General features: G+C 36.0%; 1 protein-coding gene across 4 annotated transcripts in view; it reads left to right on the plus strand.

Moving 5' to 3' along the window:
* Positions 1 to 21,350, plus strand: part of LOC129275091 (myosin-9-like) — a 33,692-nt gene that overhangs the window by 5,489 nt on the left and 6,853 nt on the right. Inside the window, exons 4-15 of one of the 4 annotated variants that reach the window (XM_064108988.1) lie at positions 924 to 1,025; positions 4,325 to 8,389; positions 8,889 to 9,076; positions 10,005 to 10,204; positions 11,069 to 11,199; positions 11,893 to 12,111; positions 12,671 to 12,778; positions 13,332 to 13,422; positions 14,066 to 14,127; positions 15,031 to 15,078; positions 15,622 to 15,711; positions 18,395 to 18,450. In XM_064108988.1, the coding sequence (XP_063965058.1) occupies positions 924 to 1,025; positions 4,325 to 8,389; positions 8,889 to 9,076; positions 10,005 to 10,204; positions 11,069 to 11,199; positions 11,893 to 12,111; positions 12,671 to 12,778; positions 13,332 to 13,422; positions 14,066 to 14,127; positions 15,031 to 15,078; positions 15,622 to 15,711; positions 18,395 to 18,450 (5,360 nt within the window). Of the gene's footprint in view, positions 1 to 923; positions 1,026 to 4,324; positions 8,390 to 8,888; positions 9,077 to 10,004; positions 10,205 to 11,068; positions 11,200 to 11,892; positions 12,112 to 12,670; positions 12,779 to 13,331; positions 13,423 to 14,065; positions 14,128 to 15,030; positions 15,079 to 15,621; positions 15,712 to 18,394; positions 18,451 to 19,266; positions 19,302 to 21,350 lie in introns of all 4 variants that reach the window. The other 3 variants (XM_064108989.1, XM_064108991.1, XM_064108990.1) reach the window with 3 other exon arrangements.

Consider the following 21,350-nt stretch of genomic DNA (forward strand, 5'->3'; position numbering starts at 1 on the left):
CTCATTAGTGTATACCAAGTTGATGTTTTTGCAGGTGTGTTGTTTGCCTGGACAAACCTGCAATTTCAAGAGCTTAGCAATTTCTTTTCCATGAAATGTTTAAGGTAGTGCCTTCTTTAAACCTGGGGCTAGATATACACCCAAATGGTCACAAACTACTATCAAATTATCCTTTTTTCAGTGACTTCAAGTGATCATATGACAGTTCTGTCATTGCAAGAAATTTTTCAACATTAAATGTAGTCATAGTGGAATATATAGAAGTAATTATACAATATATTCAAGAACTTTCCTCAAAGTTGTAAAATGTGTTCTGAATTCAAATTGGCTTTTGTTTCTGGACAATTGGTTTGATTTCAAATTGGCTTTTTGTGCAAATGGCTTTTTTTCCCGGACAAGCCCCCAAAATTATTTGTTACGATATTGAATACATGTACCTAACAAATAACAAAGAAAATTTTGATTAGGTTATTTTTGTTTTTTTCAATTATTTACACAGAATAAACAAAACAAAATAATACATCTTACATATCTTGAAGATTCAGTTCTGAGTTATTCAAAATGATATATATCCAAGTTGGCTGGCAAAGGTTCCTTAAATTAAAGTCCACAATGCTGGTGATGATGAAATTGATGTTGAAACACAATGAAATGATAAGAGTCACTGTAACAAATTGAAATGTCTGTGAAGACGAAGTTGATGATGATAAACAGTCAATTTCAGCAATCGATGGGTTGACAAATGTTCTGTAGAAAAATTGTTATTGTAAATTTGTTATTGTAACAAGTTTTATGAAATAGGCCCCTGTTCTAATCATTGCTAAATTACTGCATGGGGACTACACCAACTGGATTTCTTATTGTTATTATCATTATAAACACTACCTTTTCTCATCTGAGTTTGATTGTATTTATTTTCTTAGATGAATGACTTGAAGCAGAATCACGAGAAGGTCATCCAGGAGAAGGTTGATCAACTCCAGAGCCTGGTTGGAAAAGCTCAGGCAATGAAGCATAAGATCCAGGTAAACATAATATCCTATGCATCATACATTACAGATGATCAAGCAAGCATGGTATTTTGGGAGTTTTTGGATACGTACCTCTGACCCTTCATATATATTTGTTAATTTTATTTTTATTTATTTCACATATTTAAAAAGAGTGGCCCAATCAGTACAAACACTGGTTTTCGTTGGGGCCCTTTAATTACAAAGTAGATATACATAATATATACAGATATAACAAATTCATAGATACAAACTTATGTATACAATAGACTAATTTAAAATGTTCCATGTTTACAGAATAAGGTACAAATTTAACAGTTAAAAGTTAACGTAAAAAGGTGATGGTAAACAAAGCGAATAGCAATGCAGCTACAGATTACAATACTTATCTCTACACAATTGAACTATATAATGTAGGCCTACTCATGCATACACCCTCAATACATACTCATGGGCCACCTACAGCCAAACACATTCGCACACGCTTTCCACCCCCACCCCACACACACACACTCATCCATATGTATATACACTGTAAAAAATAAAATGCTAATTCAGCACATACAGCGCTGTATAGCGACTGCACCACGAGTGCCAGTTTTCTAGTTCAAATTTAAACTAGAAAATCAGCACCCGCAGCGCAGCCACTACGCTTGTACCGCAAGCACCAAATCAGCACCTCATTCCACACAGTGTACACATACTCATACACACCCACACCTCTTCACTTGGACACACACATAGATAATTGTATACATATAAAGACTTTATGGTATAAAACATGATAATACAATTAAAACATAGGTTCATAGCATTAAGTGTATAAGCAAAACCTGGATATTGAGTGTGTAATCACGTGAGTAAATCCTTTAGAGCTCTATTGACAATTTCTAGGCTTTGGGCTTGTTTGATTACAAGCGGCAGATCATTCCAGATTTGACTACCTGAATAAATAAATGATTTTCTATAAAATTCAGTTTTACATTTGGGTAAGCGTAACATCATCTTTTCAGTATTACGAGTTGTTCGTACTGAGATTTCATCAGGAAATATGGATTTATTAGACATAATCTCAGGCGTTAATTTGTTGATACATTTATACATTAGACAACATGTTGTTTTCCAAAACAGTTTATCGAGAGTTAGCCAACTCAGCTCTTTAAAAACATCTAATGATCGGGTATCCCAAGACTTTCTTGAGACTATATAACCAGCTCATTTGTGTAGTTTATTCAAAGTATTTAGAATCAGCTTATTGCTATCAACCCATTCATTTACTTCATGCATTACATTATTGAGTTGGATTTCTATTTCTGATGGAGTGTTTCCAAAGACGGAGATCGTCGTGTCATCCTCATACATATAAACATTTCCTTTACTTAAATAATTGGGAAGATCATTTATCATAATGGTAAAGAGGAGGGGCCCAAGAATTGAACCTTGAGCCACTCCTGTGCTGTCATCCATGACATTTGACTTTGTATTTTGGATTTTGACATATTGTTTTCTTTCATTAAGATATGACTTAAACCATGTAAGACATTTATCAGAACAACCACATTTAGCCAATTTACCAATAAGAATTTGGTGATCAACCATATCAAATGCTTTGCGTAAATCAATCAGTGCTAAGCCATTCAAATACCCTTTATCAACATTGTTTGTTAATTCATCGACCATACAGATGAGGGCAGTCTCACATGAATGTTTGGGTCGAAACCCAAACTGTTTAGAATTTGGTAGATTATTTCCCGACAAATGTTCTAAAAGGTTCACGTGAACTGCCTTTTCAATTATTTTAGACAATATGGGAAGGATAGCTATAGGCCTATAATTACATGCATAAAATTTATTTCCACTCTTGAAGATTGTATCCGAGCTATCTTCCATGCAGCGGGTATAACACCAGTTGTCAGCGAGAGATTATATTATATGTTAAAGAGTCAATGACAATGTTTATATTACAAATATTTTTCAAAATCTTTACACTTATTCCATCATTACCTGTAGCCTTGGTAATCGGGAAATTATTAATTTCTTTCTTAACAAATTCTCTGTCAATAGTTGGTAGATCAAATAGATCAATATGTGATGCCGTACTGTGCTCAGCTTGATAGCCCTTTGAAGAGAATTTTTTTTCATTTGTTTTAAATTTATCAGTTAGGGTTTTTATAGAGCTATTAAAATAGTTAGAATGTTAGCAACTTCGCCTGAATCGGTGACTTTATTTCCCGATTCTTCTAACGTTATGCTTTTACATACATTTGTATTAATTTGTTAAATTCTTTAAAGTTTTCCATAAAGCACTGGGATTACCAGCATTCGCCTGAAGAATGTTGTCAATATATGCTTTCTTTTGTTGCTTAACAATTCTGTTGACCAAATTTCTGTAATATTTGTACGCATTCCACATCACATCGCAATTGGTTTGTATAGCTTTCCTATGGCAATAATCACGTGTATTCATTAACTGTATCGTGTCGCCGGTAACCCATGGGCAGGGGTTTTTCCGCATACGTTTGCTTTTAAGAGGTGTGAACTTATTTACAGATTCCATTAGCATATCATACCATTTCTCCCATGCTACATTTACATCAGTAATTTGAAATATAAAATCGAAAGGTTTCTGTGCAAGCGCCATTACAAACCCTTCGTAATCAAATTGTGAGAAATCACGCCAGGTTATAACGTTTTCTAATTGCTTGTAGGGAATTTCACCATAAATTGTAAAGGTTAAATAGTGATCGCTAAGAAAAGTTTTATAAACACCGGTTTTTATATGTTTATCAGGATTGGTAGTATAAATATGATCTATTATTGATTTTGATGATATGGTTACTCTAGTAGGAACATTAATTAATTGTGTGAATAATATACCAGTCATCATGGATAACAGATGTTTTGAATCAAAGTTTTATATAAGACTTTCCTGAAATGATTTGTTTATGTTCTCTACCTCAATTAAAAAGTTGTAATGTTCCCAAATGATTGTGGCTTGAACAGTAGTAGGGATTGAGAGAAATGTGGGTAGCGCATACATATATGTATAGGTTGATAATTTTATGTCATAATGAAATAAAATGTTATTTTTCTAGATGTAAGTAACTTTGTAATGAATATGTTATTAACTGCATGAAATATTTTGGTTGGCCCGATAGTAAATTACCACATTACGTCTATTATGATTTATTGATAAGATTAAACAAATTACAGAGATTAACTAGACCACAATTAATGTTATTTGAACATAATTTCTGTTGTGTTCCCTTGTTTCATGCAATGAATACAATTAATCTACTTCTTCACTCTTGTAGGATCTGAATGCACAGAAGCATGAGATGGAAGCTAAGATAGGAGAACTTGGAACGAAGATTGCTCAAGAATCCGATGGTCATACCAAGCAACTAGAAGAAAAGGACAGATCTTTGGATAAGCTTGCCCAAGACCTGGCTGTAGTCAACCAAAAGAACGAGAGCTTAGAAGCAGAACTTGCTGCAAGGGGAAAGGAAATTGAGTCTGGTAGAGCGGAACTATCTGAAAAGTTGGAATTGGAGCACAAAGCTAAGGAGGAAAGAGATGTTGAGATTGAGAAACTGCGACAAGAGGTGGAGGAAATCAAGCAGAAATCTGATTCCTTGACGCGGGAGATTGAATCAAAGAATGCGGAACATGAGAATAAGATCAGGGAGTATGAACAGAAGCTTACATTCCAGGAGGAGAACCATGAGAAGGAGCTGAGTAGGAGGTTGGAAGCCCTGGAGGTCCAAAAGAACAGTTCTGTTAATGAAGTTTCTGCAGAACTTGGAAAGAAATTGGAGGAGGCCAATGAGTCGCTTGGGGCAAAGGAGAAGGTTATTCAGGATCTGCAGCTCCGGGAGAAGGAGCTTCAAACAGCTATGGACTCGCTGAAGAATAAACTGGAAGGAGACCTCAACTCTGCCAATGAAATGATCCAACAAGAGCGACAGAGGCATCAGGAATTGGTTGGACAGCTTAGGAACAATGCACAGGAGCTTGCAGATAATAATAAGAAGTGCAGTGAGGAAATCAAGGAGTTGGAGAAAACAGGAGCGGAGAAGGATGCTGCCCTTGAGAAGTTGAAAGAATCTATAGGGTCATTGACTCAGAATGCAGAAGACATTCAGAGACAGCTTGCAGATAATGTTGCAAAGGTACAAGAAGAGGTGAAAAAGGGAGAAGAAGCAGTAGTTAAGCTTCAAGGAGAGCTTGATGGATCAAGGGCAATGCTTGAAGCTAAGGAAAAGGAGGCAATTGAGACAAAATCTACCTTTGAAATTGCTTTGAAGGAGAAAGATGATGAATTGAATGCTTCAAAGGCAAAGACGGATGATATCAATGTGGAACTTGAAAACACAAGAAAATCACTAGCCGATGTAGAACTTAACTTTGCCAAAACATCAGAGTCTAATATGAATCTTGAAAATAGAGTAAGAACTCTTGAGGAATCCATTGCCAGAAAGAAAGAAGATCACCAGGAGGCGATTGCCAAGAAGGAAAGTGATTTTGAGGAAAGGTTGCAAACAGAGAGGGAGAACCATGAGAAAGACGTGGCCAGGAGAGTAGAGGCTTGGGAAGCCCAAACTCAAAGCTCCGTTGGTGAAGTGGCGCAGGAGTTAGGAAGGAAACTTCAGGAGGCAAATGATACAATAAGCCACCTTGAAAATGACATTGCGGATTTGAAAGAAAAGGAACAGTCACTAGCATCATCACTTGAAGAAAATCAAAGCAAGCATGCAAAACTTGTGTCAGATATGGAAAATAAGGAAGCTGACCTAAAGGTCAAGGTTGAACAGCTTCAGAAGCAGCATGAAGACTCTGTGTCCCTACTGGAAAGCAAAGAAAAGGAAATCAGCAGTAACATTGCAGCAATAAAAGAAAAGGAAGCTGAGTTGCAGGAGCGCAAGCTTCGGGAGAATGAACTGCTTGCCCTGATTGACAATGCCAAGACTGAAGGACAGAGCCAGGTCGAGGTTGTTAGCAAGGAAGTTGAAAACTTGCAAAGACAGGTCTCTGAAAAGGATAACCTGTTGCTTGAGAAATCCCAATGCCTGGAAACGGAGGTCAGTGCTAAGAATAAGGAGATTCTCTCGCTTCATGAACAGATGAATGCCTTAACAGAAGAAAAGGCCGGATTGGAACAAAAGGTAATGGGATTCTCAAAGATGGATGAAGAGAAAGCCCTTGAGGTTGAGAGTCTTCAGGCAACAGGACTTAGGAAGGATGAGGAAATAGGAACCCTCAAAGATGCTTTACAGGACAGGATTAGACATGATGAGAAAGTTGCCACCCAAGTGCAGGAGTTGAATCAGCAAAACACCATGCAAAATGATGTCTTGGAGTCATTGCGCAAAGAACTCAGAGAAGCAGTGGAACAGAAGGACTCAGAGCTCCAAAAACTTACTGAGGACTTCATGCAAAAAGAGCAGACTCTGAAAGAAAGCCATGAAACACACGTTGTAGAGTTACAAGAACAGAAAGAATTGGAGCTCAAAAAACTTACTGAGGATTTCGCACAAAAAGAGCAGTCTCTGAAAGAAGGTCATGAAACACACATTGTAGATTTACAAGAACAGAAAGACTCTGAGCTCAAAAAGCTTGCTGATGAATTCACACAAAAAGAGCAGTCTTTGAAAGACAGCCACAAAACACATATTGTGGAGTTTCAAGAGAAAGTGAAGACTAAGCTTGCCACCTTGCGCAAAGAACAGGCTGAAACTACCCAGGCCAAAAACGAGGAGATTGAAAGAATTAAAGGTGAAATGGAGAGTGTCAGATCAAGCAATATGGAAGAGAACGAAGAACTAAAAAGGAAAGCTGAACAGCAGTTGACAGAAGTTGAAGAAAAGCTTCAGGAGAATTCAGACAAGAGCCAGAGGAGAGAGGCTGAACTTCAAGAGCAGCTTGGTGCCCAACAGACCCAACATCAGGAGGAGGTTGAGCATTTGAAGAGAGATCATGAAGCCATGCTCCAGGAGAAGGAGACTTCGTTTCAGGAGCAGCTGTCGGGTCTCCTAAAGGAGAAGCATATTGGACTCGAAGAGGTTACCACACAAATGCAAGCAACTCATCAGGAACAGCTAGACAGGATGAACAATGAGATTGATGAGAAACAGAAGGAACTTGAACAAGTGAGGGAGGAAAGTGCAGCAAAAGAAGAAAAGCTGAAAGAACAGTCAGTTCAGAGGTTAAAGGATCTCAAGGAACAAGCCAAAGCTAAGATTTCCAAAGTAATTGCAACTCACAAAGAGGAGGTAGAATCTGTCAGGGAAGACCTAGAAAAACAATTAGCTGCTGCTACCACAGAATTGAGCTCTTTGCAAGAACAGAGGAAAGATGAAGCTGAAAAACACAATTTAGAGAGGACTGAACAATCAGATAATACTGAAAAATTAGAAAAACAAACTGCGGAATTGCAAGAACAACTCTCTACCCTACAAGAAGAGTTAAAATGTGCAACAAATGCGCACTTAGAAGAATCTAAAAAATTGAGAGAGGAACATGAAAGGCAAATTAAAGATATGGAAGAGTCAGTTGCCAAACAAGTCCAAATTGTGTCTGAAAATGACAAGCACCATGAGCAGATCATCCATAATCTTGAGAGTCAGCATTCAGCAGAGATGACTGCGAAGGACAAAGAACAGAAGAGCAATCTCGAGCAGCTAGAGCATCAACACTTTGAGATGATAGAATCTATGCAGAAGCAATTCGAAGAGACAATCCAGTCTGTGAAGACAGAAAATGCTTCCCTCAAGGAACAGCTTGTTCTGTCTGAAGAATACAAGTCGAAGGCCAATGACCTGGTAGACAATAACCTTGATCTGCAAGTCAAGCTGAAGGCATCTGAAGACCAAATCCAGCTGATGGAGCGTGAGATGCAGGACTCTGCAACATCCTCGAAGAAGCGGTTGAACGACCTGGAGGAGGAGAAGCGGGAAGTGGAGCGGTTACTGCAGCTCCGAGAGGAAGCAATCACCCAGGGTGACAACAGGGTACAGGAGCTGGAGGACGAGATCAGCACTCTCCAGACGACCGCTCAGTCCGACTCCAAGACCAAGCTGGCTGAACTGAAGAAGAAGGCAGAGGCCAAGTTGGTCCAGATCAAAAACCAGTTCTCTCAGGATCTGGCCAACCGGCAGAAGGAGATGGAGGAGGCCATGGACATGAAGGAAGCAGACTTTTCTGAAGCTCTGAGAAGGAAGGAAAGCGAGGTGGAGGAGATGATGGCAAGGGCAGCCAGCTTGGACAGACAGATGGTTGCCATGGAAATGACCAATGAACAGACCGTTTCTAGTCTAATGAAGGAGATCGGCGATCTCAGAGCTCAGATGCACGAGGAAAGGGCTTCAGCTGACATAATGGTATAGTAGTAAATTAAGTACTCTTAAAATCATGCCTCATTTTAAAAATCAGAATGTTTATAAGGATATGTATACAAAATCTTGAAAAATTGTTTTCTATTATCAAACACAAAACTGTACTAAATGTTTAGTTTGGGTTATAGGCGTAATATTAAAGTGAGTGAGTTATTGAGTTGTCTGTATAAACAGGTTCGATATTGAACATTTCTTTGGGATGAGTGTTTTATAAAGATTTAAAGTTTGGGTGAGTTTTACTGTCAACTTGTCAAGCTACTTCATCTGTGAACTATTGGAATTTTATGTGCACTGTTATACATGTAATCTACTGTGCACTCTTGTGAGCTACTGTAAACTGTTAAAATCATCCATAGAATGTTGTTACAAGCTGCTGCAATTGCTTGCAACTGTGAACTGTTATAAGCTACTATGAAGTGTTACAAGCTACTGAAATCCTTGTATCTGATTGGCTGAGTCACTTTTCATGACACCCTCCCCCCAGGTTGTAGAAGCCAGAGACCAGGTGCAGATGGAGGTCACCCAGCAGGTGGAATCCCAGATCACGGCAGTCAGGGAGTCGCTGCAAGGGGCGGAGGTCCAGCATAAGGAAGAGATCGAGAGGAGGGGTAGAGAGATGGAGGAGCTCAGGAATAACTGCAAGGAGCTTGAGATGAGGCTAGAAACAATGAGGTACACACTGATATTACTTGTACTTTGAGGAATATTCCAAGTTGAGTGTGGATATTGTAACAGTGTTATAGAGGCTCCTTCTTGTACCCGATTCAAATTCAATTTCAGATTGAAACTTTATTTCCAACTTCAACAAGAAATACATTTACATTAAAATAAATAATAAGACATCAACAGAACAAAATGAATATCAAAACAGCCATACACATGCTTTGAATTGTGTAAATTTGGTTTGGATATAGGAATAAAAAACAGTGGGTAAAGCAGCCAAGATTGCTTTAAGGCCCTGTCACATCGTTCCGTGCAAGCCTTGTGGGTGGGTTGCGGGTGATTGCCCCAACTCACCCGCAAAAATGTTTTGAGCATGTTCGAAACTTCTCTACATGCAAAACAGACTTGTGTGCGCGTCTGCGGGCAACTGCGTGTAAGATACGTGCGAGATACTGTCAATGTGGGCGACCTGTGGGTAGCAAAAATAGTTACCCAAAAAGTCACACACACAGGCTTGCACAGAACAATGTGACAGAGCCTAAGAAGTTCATACGTTGAATATGGACACAGATTTTTGTTTGGTGTACATTTTTTTACTGTCTTTGTTTCATCAATTTTCTGTTGAACAAAAATACCCTCCCAAAAAAAGGTCTCAAAATAATTCTGTAATTCTTGCAACCTTCTGTTTCTAGATACAAATGATTTTACAAACACAAATATAAACATGGCAAACCAAGTGTGATTTGTAATTATTTTAATGTGTATTGAATAGCTACAACGGAAATATTCTTTACGCTGATTATCATAATTCTCATGAAAGAAAGAATTAGCAAAGGTACATTGTACCTTCAACTTGTGACACACACTACTCCAAGTTCTACAAATTTCTCTGAAAAACTGAAATTTTATATATTTCTTTGACCCATTCTTTTAACAGTGAGGACCACAAAGCCGAAGTGAAAGAACTGACCCTGACACACGAGCGCAACCTGAGCACCCTGAAGAAGGAACAGGAGGAGTTCATCACCAAGAAAGAAGATGAACTTAACTCTAACCTCAAGAAGATTCTTAGAGAGATGAATATCAAGATGGCGGAGAAGGAGAAAGACATGGAGACGATGATGAAAGCGACAGTTGGTGAGTTAAATCTTTTCCTCATCTTTATTGCATATTCATACTTGCCAACTGTTCCTACATGTACATACTCCTATTGAAGAAAATTCCATTTTATCCCTGTTCCTAGTTATGTGATTTTTTCTGTATAATTGGATAGGAAAAATGCTCTTATTTTTAGAAATTTCTGTAATTACAATTGACTTGTACATTCAGTCACAAATACGTTACTTAGAACACTCATAAATATTTCTTATTTCATACTAAAGAGGAACAGAAGTCCAGATGTTTCTTGTTTTTGTACTGTCCAAGTTTGCTCAGTAAAAGGATGACATTTTCTTGCATGTGATAACCTGTTGAGGTTTTGTGACGTTGCTGGATCGACTGTCTGATACTGAGATTCAAACCGGTCAAAAATATTCCTAAAGAATCAATAAATGTAAATAACACAGACTTTATTCATATCTTCAAAGATGTCATGACCACTAGCTCATTTTGCATTGATTAATTTTCTGTGGAATTTCAGACATGGGACCATTTTATTGTATGGAATGAGTCTGTGTAAGACACCCTTCCAAGAGCTGAATGATTGCGTAAATCAAGCAAATTTTCAGACCAGATTATTTATCTTTTCGAGGTCACATTTCACTTGAGCTGAAAGGATAACTGGTCCAAAATCACATTTAGTAAGATTTGCTGATACTGTTTGATAAAGTGTTCCTGAATTGGGGAAAATATATTATTTTCTCTAATTTATCTCTAAATGAATTCAGCAAGCAACAATCACAACGTTAGGATAACTTTCCTATGTTTTCTCGTACCAGCTGTAAAAGTTTATGGCAAGTAGTCACCTCCTATTTATTGTATTTTGGTTTACTTGATTTGCAGATAAAGGCCAGTCAGTTGAAGAGAGGATGGAGAAAGAACACAGACAGATCACCAATGAGCTGCAGGTCCAGCTGGATGAACAGTCAGGAGAACTTGAGACAATCAGTGAGAAATATGAAGAACAACTTAATGTAAGTTGAGGGATGATGGAGATGGATGGAGGAGGGGAGGGATGCGGGAGGATGTTTGTAATAGTGGCGGTGGTGGTGGTGGTGATAGTCATGATGATGATGATGGTGATGATGATGATGATGATGTTGATGATGATCATCATCATGATCATGATGATGATGATGATGATGATGATGATGATGATGATGATGATGATGATGATGATGATGATGATGATGATGATGATGATGATGATAATGATAATGATGGTAATGCTGCTGCTACTGATGTTGGTTGTGGTGGTTTTTAAGATTATTATTGGAGGGGATAGAGGATGGGGAGGAGATTAAAGGGTATAAGGAGGAGGAGGAAATGTTGAACAAGAGGAAGGGGTTAAGGAGGAGGATATCAATGAGAGGGGTAGAGAGGAAAGGAGTGGAAGGGATGAGCACAGGAGGAGGAGAAGGGGAGGGAACGAAGCAAAAAGGGATGTATGAGTATAGTAGTATGATGATGATACTGATTATGGTGATTATATTGATGATTATTAAGATCATGATAGAAAACTTGAAGGTAATGTGCTATTGATTTTCATGGCAATACTAGTGATAAAACAAATATAATAAAAATGTTCACTTTCCTGTCTACCAAGAAATGAATCCCCAATCTCCATATTTCAAAATAAACCCTATCCTTATAAATCTCACCTTAAGGCAAAGAAGGAGGAGAAGGAAAAGATGCGAGCCGAGTACGACGAGCGGATATCGTCCATGAACATCGACCACCAGGCCGAGATCAACGAGATCGAGTTCCGTCTAGAACATCAGGAAAGCCAGCATCAGAACGAGCTATCAGACCTTGAAGCAAGACTTAGGAATGAGATGGAGGATGTAAAGGCTAAACATCAAGAAGAGATTGCCATCATGCAGCAGGTTGGTCAAAGACATGGGTTAAAAGCTTGGTTGTAGACATTGGTTAAAGACTTGGTTAAAGATGTTGGTTAAAGACTTTGTCAAGACATTGGTTAATGACTTTGTTAATAAACGACTTTGGTTAATGACTTGGGAAAAGACTTGGTTAAAGACATTGGTTAATGACTTAGTTTAAGACATTGGTTAAAGACTTGGTTAAAGGAATTTGCCAAAGACATTGGTTGACAATATTTTAAAGACATTGGTTTAAAGACATCGGTTAAAGACATTGGTTAAAGATGTTGGTTAAAGACATTGGTTTAAAGACATTGTTTAAAGACATTGGTTAAAGCCATCAGTGAAATACTTTGTTAAAGATATTTGTTTAGATTAATGCTTGTTGTGGAAATGATCTCAAAATGGTTTTCAACAGAATCCAATAATATTACAACCCAAGTGTTTGTATGATGCATAAATAATAAGGAAAAAAACATGTGCAAAGTGATTCTGTCGCTTAAAATATAAATTATTGTTCGTGTTTGTCCTGTGATATTATTCCTTTGTTTTTTTGTTCTTGTAGGGAAGTTTTCCTACTAGTCTTCATTATCTAGACCCTGTTTCTATGTCACAGAGTGATGGTGAAGGTTTATCAAGTCATGACTTAGAACTTCAAAACGTCACCTTACAGGTGAGGGCTGCAATAGATGACCATTGGCCTGTTCATAAAGGACTAACAACTGTTGTAACTTTGCCGTTATGGCAACTACCATGGTATCAGGGCTCGGTAGCCAATCACAATCAAGGTTTCCATGGTACATGTAGTTGCCATAATGGCAAAGTTACTCCAAATTATGTGTGTCTTTATGAAACAGGCCCCAGGTGTAGATCAAGAAGCATTAATTTTGCTTTTATTTTAATGTGCTTCCACGACATGTACCTGTACAAGAGTGCTCTCGATTCATTCATTAATTATTAAAATTCAAACCTGTACTATATTTTCTTGTTATTAATTTGCTTTGAAGCACGTTGGGCATCTACTTAAAAGGGAACTTCACTATAAAGATCTTACATATACATATTTTTTAATGAATATTTAGGGGGGGTTGGGGGGACACTTCTTTTTTTTTCCTCTGTAAACAAAATACAAGTAATGCTGTGCTGTGTGGCTGCGCTTGATGATAAATACAAATATTTAATTGTTTTCTTCCGTCCTGATTTCTCTTTTCCTAATTTATTTTCAGGCTGAACTACAGCAGTTGAGAGGATTATTAGCTGAAGTCAAACTCAAGGAAAAGAGATTAGAAGCAGAGCTTATATCATTACGAGGAGGAGGTAAGTTATCACCTTGGATGGACTTTTTTATTAATTTGTAATTCAGTTTTTCCATATAAATGATGAAATAATAATCCAGTTTGTTCACCTTATTCAGGTCTCATTGTTTTTTGTAAAAAAAAAATTTAATTTGAAGTTTTATCAGTGATCTTTTCATGAACATACATTCATTGTTCTATATTTAAGCTGAATAGTTCAATTTATAAAATCTATGTGTTTTGAAAGTGAATTAGATTACATTTTTGTATTACATGTAGAATCCCCATGGAAGTGTTTTATCACGCCTTCTGCACAAAGCTTGTTATTTATTTGATATTTATTTTTCACGTCCTACATGTACCTTCTTCTTTGGCCCTTCCATATGTTTCTCTCTTTTGTTTGTTGTCCTTATTATTCTGCTGTTATTTCTCCTCCCCCTGTCTCTTTCATCTTGTTCTGTCATGCTCTGGAACCTCCACTCTCCGTGGTTTCATATTTATCTTTTTCTTGGACCCATTTTCTTCTCCACCTCTCTGATTTACTTCATCCCCTTATTATAACCATAACCTGTTAATTCCTGTATGAGATGACAGATGATGGAGATGACAGATGAAATTTGAAAAAAAGCAAGGAATGACTGAGAGCTATTTTTTTCTTTGGACAGGTGGAGGGGCTAATAACATGGTCAAGGCTGGTCCTGTCCTTGCTGAGCCAACTGAAATTGAGGTAAAAAAAAAGAAGATATTTCTCACATGTCAGAATTTACATCTTACAAGAGTGCGTTGTATATCAATTACTAAATTTTTTGACATTTTGATGAAAAGGGACAGAGGAACAAAGAAATTGAATACTTTATATGTGTAGTTTTGTCTTTACTGAGTCAACTTAAAGGACAAAATGATATTTCTTTCACTTCAGAATGTACAACAGAGAGAGAGAGAGATGTTTGATAATTTACATTAACAGACAAAATGGTCAAAACAATGAATTACAAGTACATGTATGCACAAGAATGAATGATAGACGTATCTCGAGAACATTGTGAATGGACATATGCATTCTAAATATATTTTATTTGCCAACTTTCGTCAGTTGCCATTGATTAACCAATCACAACCCTTCGCAGCTGAGGCTTAAGAGAGTAAAATCTTGGTGCATAATGTTGTTTATCTTTGTTTTCGCCAACGAATATCTTTCAAGATTTTGTTATTTGTATACAAGGCACTACACATGTAAGTGGCCAAGCCCCCGGCTATATTTCTGAGCTGTTACAAAGAAATATGTTAACAGACACACTCACAACTGACAACCTGCGCAGTTCTGACGATAATTTGCTCCTTCACATCCCCACTCGTGATACAAAGATAACTTTGGGAGATCACGCTTTCTCCTGCGCAGCCCCAAAATCATGGAATGGCTTTGCCATATGTAATTAGATCCTCTCCATCAGTAGAAATGTTCAAACTTAGACTAAACACCTGTCTTTTCCATTAATTCCCATACTTTCTTTTTTCCCTTTTCTGAATTTGTTTTTCAAGCATTTGAATAAGCTCTTAGTTACAGCGCAGAAAAATATATGCACATAGTTTCTGCGCTTTACAAATCAGTATTATTATTTTCTTCTTGCAGTACCTGAAGAAAGTTCTCTATGAGTATATGATGGGCAGAGAAACTAAGGTGAGCTTGGATGTTTTTATTATTATTATTATTATTATTTTTTTTTTTTTTTTTGGGGGGGGGTGATGAAGATAAATTTACCCTTGAACCCCCCCCCCCCCCATATTGTCACAATTTCTAATGCAAAAACTGATTGCAAACATGGATATTTTTTGTTAGAATGCTTCAAAGGTAGTTTCCCCAAAAATATATAACTAAATAAATCGCTGAAGATAAATTCGCTCTTGAAAAGACCTCCCCCCCCCCCCATATCATCACAATATCTAATGCAAAAATTGATTGCAGAATATTGATATTTTCATGTCACAATGCTTTAAAAGTATTTTCCCCAAAAAAATAAATAACTAAATTAATACATTTTAAGAAAATAAATATAGAAATAAACAAATAATGAAAAATTATGGCATAAGAAAAATAATCCAAAGATAAATTCTCCTTCCCTGATGAGAACATTTATTTTTTTTAAAGTTGACAATGAGTTACATGTGCAACACATGTATTTAAATGATATTGAATGACATTATTTTTATAACCCATTTATAGACAATGGCTAAAGTAATAGCTGCAGTGGTCAAGTTTTCAAGAGAACAGACAGAGAATATCATAGCAAAGGAAGAGCAAAAACAAGGGCTGGTAAGATGACATTCTTTTATCATTCATCTCCATTTTGATTTTTGATTTGATTTTTCTTCTTACGAAACATACATTCTGACTGATATCACACTGTTTAATAATAATAACAGCATATTTACCCAGGATAGCCACTTCAGTTCCGAAAACTGCTCTCCCAGTGGGAACTGCTTTTATTATTATTAATTCTCTGACTTAAGCTGGGCTGCCTAAGCGCTGAAGCATTTTAGGAATTTCTTATAAAGAATTTGTCCTTGAACAATTTTGATATTTTTGCTAGTATAAATGAGACCCACATCTGATATTTGGTATATTTTCAAAAAATTTGAATATACCTATTTAAATTTAATGTATATTTGTTTATTTTGTTATATTAATTTTGTTTTAGAATACTTTCAGACTCACATTTTGGTGTTTCATGTGTCAGTAGTTAGTGCAGTCATACATGACTTCACAAACGGCTTTATGAAACACTCTGATGTAGATAAATACACCATGCTTTCAAATTTATGGATGCAGTGTACATATGAGTTATTTTATCTTTCACTGTTACTTGTAAAGTTGTATTTGAATACTTTGAGCTACTATTTGTCATCAAGTCAAACTGATTTTCAGAATGTCATGTCCAAAATGCTTTCCATCAAAGTAAAATATAGAGCGTCTAGCCGTCTACACATGCCATAAGGCAAACGTTTACGTTCAAGTTTTGAAGTTTCAAGTTTTGGTTAGAAAATTCAATGAATTATTTATAAAGGGGTCTGCCTTGAATTGGTAGGAAATTATCAACCCCCTCATCAATAGATACATGTAAATGTGCTAACTCGATACACATGTTCACTTGTATACTTTATGTGCTATCATTTGTTTTGCTGCGTGTTGTTTTGTGTTAGCAAATGAGTTCATTATGATTTCTAACATTCACTACTAACCCATCCCAACTTTATTGATTTTATTTTGCACTCTTGATCAGGACCCCACACATGATACTACTTCATACAAGGCTGATTAAAGGTTGAGAAATTGCATCACTTTGACTCTTAAATTTATAATCATCCCTCTTTTACAATATATGTATTAATAAAATGAAATGTACACTGTACCATGTACAAAAATTCAAGTAGATTAGCCTAAATAAAATTTTAATCGAAGTGCGTTTGAATACCCTGCCAACTCCATCTTCCCGATATGAGTCTGGTACAGTTTAATTTTTTTTTTTAAATCGATCACTATTGAGCAAGATCAGTTAGAGTTAGAATGAATAGCTTTATTGAAAGGGCTTTATACTCCTAAGTCTATAGTACTTCTTGAGAAATGCCCTCTCCTCCCCCAAACTAACTTTTATCATCAGCCATTTTTATTTCTATCTTGAAGAATCATGTTCTTGTCTTTGCATCGTTTGTAAATGACACGTTTGGTTTTCTTTTAGTTTCACCCTTCTTCGTGATCATGGGACGTATTGGGAGTTTGATTAAAATGGTATGCATCTTTTAATAGACAAGGCATGAATATGCAAAGAAATATCTCAATTCGCTTTTGACTTTGGATCAGTTGTTTAGTACATGTTTGTGTGTTATTGTATTATGTTGTCATCGTACATGTATGAACTTTTCTGCTGGCTCTAATACAGTGTATGATTTGTACAAATGAACAAAGGCTGTTCGTGTACTGTTTCATTTTCTGGGTGTAATAATAATATTTAGGGATAATGGTATTACATGGTCATATACTTTTGATAATTTTGATTATCATTTTCTACATTCTCGCTCTCATCAAAGCTCTGAGCCACATTTTTATTTTTCACTTATATTTTTTTAGGAAAATAGTTCAATGTGAATAAATCTATTGATCATTATGATGGGAAATTCTCCATATCTTCTAGATATGTTTCTCACTTATATTATCGATGTTCTTATTCTCATTCTGATTTCTATTTTCATGCATGACTATAAATTGCATTGTCATTTCTCAACATCTGGATCTGTCTGCATGCTTATCATTGTTCTCAAGATATGTATTTTCACTATGGGAATTTAAGTTTAATCAATGGTTACCATGTTGGCAATTCTCAGTCTTCTTATTTGTAGCACCCCCTTAATTCTTCTCTATTATTGTTATTTTTTTTTTACTTTACTTTATGAACTACCAAATTCATGATCAGTAGAGAGCACTTCAAATTTTTGTGACAAGATAAATTGAGATATATGATTCCAGGAAAGTCCTGCTGATAAGACGTTAGACGGTCAGACAACAATTTTATGGAATTGCCTATGTATATATTATATGTGACTGTGCTGAATTACATGTAGCTTTTGTAGTACATGTACCTATAGTGTAGTACAGTACCTTGTTTTTCTTTCAAAAGTAAAGGAGAAAGGTAATTTGTTTACCAGTGTATTGTTTAATTGATTGAGTATGCAATATGTGCACACAAGTTTACAAACAGATGATCACTTTCTTCATCACATGTTTAATTCACAACAGACAAATCTTCATTCAAAGTCATTTGGGGTCTTTAACAATACATGTACATGTTCAGTGTATGTTAGATCATTGCTACAGAATCTGGTAACTTTGGGGATTTGTTTTCTGGCATGTATTTTTTTATTTTATCTTTTACTAGACCCATGCAATTTTCATTCATGTGTAGGTATCAATATTATCATATCCTAATCCAAATGTTTTCTAGGTCCCTGAACATGTATGTACTACTGTGAGCCAAAGACTCTCCCGCAACTATGATTTGTGAGTGATTGGATGCTGCACCGTGATTGCATGCAATGCATTCAGATGGAATGCAGAATGACATGCAATGCATTCAAATCGAGTGCAGAATGACACAAAATGCTTTCAAATTGAGTGCAGGATTACATGCAATGCATTCAAATTGAGTGCAGAATGACACGAAATGCTTTCAAATTGAGTGCAGGATGACACATAATGCATTCAAATTGAGTGCATAATGACATAATGATGCATTCAAATGAATGAAGTGAATGCATACGAAGAGAAAATGAAGTGAATGTATGTAATGTGTTCATATGGAGTGCCGATGTACATTTACAATGCATTCAAATTAATTGTAGGCTGGCAGTGCCATACAAAAGAAGACTTGAATGCAAAAAAATGTGCTCATATGAAATGAAGTAATAAATAGGGAATGAAATGTATAATGCACAGCTCTTCTTATGGCTATGATACATGTATTCATTCATATCTAATAGGAGTATGCATTGCTCTTTCTTTTTCTTCCCATTTCTTTTTTGCTTGTCATAAGATATTCCCCCAGCATATTTTGTATTAAATGCATCTTTAATATCATTCTTCATTATATGATTTTTTTTCAATCAAATCATTGTTTTCTTTGCTTTCTTTCAGTCCATTTAAATGGATGTCATTATGTACTATGCATCCTTTTGATTTTATCAGTGTTCGAACATTTTATTTACTTTTGTATACTTTAATTCAAATCTCTGTCCATATGATTTCAGATTCAATTTTGTTTAATGTTTGTGTTTTTCTTTTGTTTTATTTTCTTTATTTATCCCATCATGTGACCAGCTAGCAGTGACACACAGTTAAATATTAGGGGCATGGTTAGTTACACTTCATATAAGTTGATCTTCTTTGTTAGCATGTGTGCATTTTGTATCAGATCCATATTACAAAGAGTTACGATCGATCCAATCAACCACAACTATGGAAAGCCAGCAATGCCCACAAAATACATGTTTGTTCAAAATGTTTTCTAGATATGATCATGTACATGTATATTCATACATTCACTGTTTGCTTGACAATTCAGTATGCTTCTCTTTGTTTGAAAGGGACATTGTGCAAATTTCCTGAAGAAAAAATTATGACATTGATGGATTTCCATATACTTGAGGTTGATCAGATCAATTATAACTCTTTGTAAGACAGGGCCCAGGTGTATCAAGGGTTCGGGCCTACCACAGTGAACAAACTTGTGCCAAATGGACCTAATTTGTGATTTCATAACATTTTGTAAGCCATTTCATGTAAATGTATAAATCCCTATGGAGAAATTTAAATGGACAAAATAGCAATTTATCAAAAGGGCTGCAAAATAGCTAAAAAAGGCTATAAAAGAGAGTAAACGGCTACAACACATCAAGTTGCTCATACACCTCCTACTTGCAAACCAAAACTAAATTTTGCCAGTGTTTGCATAAAAAAAATATGGACTTGAGACTATCCTGATACTGATTTCCATCTCAGAACACTATATGCAAAATAAAAAAAATATATACATGTATTTGTGTCATCACTTTTGGGGGGACTGCTCGTCAATAATAAAATCAAGTTGTTTTCTGAAGTGCCACCACCCTAAAGAATATACCTTGATATGCCTGTGTTTGTAATGACTTAATTCCAAGCACGTTCTTCAAGCCGACTGCACTGCACATTTTCCTACTCAATAATATATTGGACAATCATTATGGCCCGAATTCACAAAGGTGTTTTTTAAAACCCTTGAATCCATGGTTTATAAAGATTTCCAGTATAAATTATGCTTGTTTTCCGCGTATATTAAAAAGTCCAATGCTGATATGCGCTTTTGTCATAGTGTGCGAAATTGACCCCTGTTGCCATGGTCAAGTATGCTATTTTATTCATTAGTCCACTGTTTGAAGAGTGGACTCATTGATTCAACAGTGGACTGATGAATAAAATAGCGTACTTAATAATAATATTAATAATTGGCATTTATATAGCGCTTTATCAATTTACGACTGTTCAAAGCGCTTCACAATTATTATTACCCGGTCACTGGATTCATAGCATTTCAAGCAGCCTGTTAGCCACTTAACCATGGCAACAGGCATCAATTTGGCGCACTATGACAAAAGCGCGCATCAGCATTGGACATTTTTTAATGTAAACAGTAAATAGTGTAATTTATTCAGGAAATCTGCATAAACCGATGGTTTCAAAAACAACCTTTGTGAATTCTGGCCTATACATGTAGGTCTAGTCCATATCAACCAAATGTGGATTTGAATAAATGAAAAAAAAAATCAAGCAAACATATCACTGAAAATTTCATCTCACAGTGAAATGGTATGACATTTCAAAGTTTTGACTTGTTATTTCACAGAACATGGGCAATATGCAAATGAGGTATCTAATGATGCTGCATGCTATTTCTTTTTTATTTTATTATTTCAATTTAATATTTGAATTTCTTCCTACGTGGGTATAGAATTTGGTTTGATTTCCCATGGAAAGCGCACTTATCATCAAATATTTTTATATAAAGGAAATAGAAAAGAAACAGTGACCAGGATTTGTATCTAACTGTTTTGTGAAAATAAGCGAAACTTTAAAATTATTTCCTTATTTTCTTCTTTTACTCAGTTTGGTGAACTTTCAGTGCTACGCTTATCTGATTTTTGTTTAACTTTTCAAAACAACATATTGTTGTGGTTGACTTGACCTTTTAGAAAGAATGATCTAATATTGCATTGCTTTCCCTATTGTGCATGCAGTCATAAATAATGATTTATTGCACATTCATTGTGCAATCACAGCACTTTTCTGTCGACATTTTCTGTTATTGCAGTTATGTAGTTGTTTAGTAAATTTAGTTATTGCTTGTAAATTTCTCAGATTGGGTTGGG

This window comes from Lytechinus pictus, chromosome 13, assembly GCF_037042905.1.
Source record: "Lytechinus pictus isolate F3 Inbred chromosome 13, Lp3.0, whole genome shotgun sequence".
In the NCBI taxonomy this organism is placed as follows: domain Eukaryota; kingdom Metazoa; phylum Echinodermata; class Echinoidea; order Temnopleuroida; family Toxopneustidae; genus Lytechinus; species Lytechinus pictus.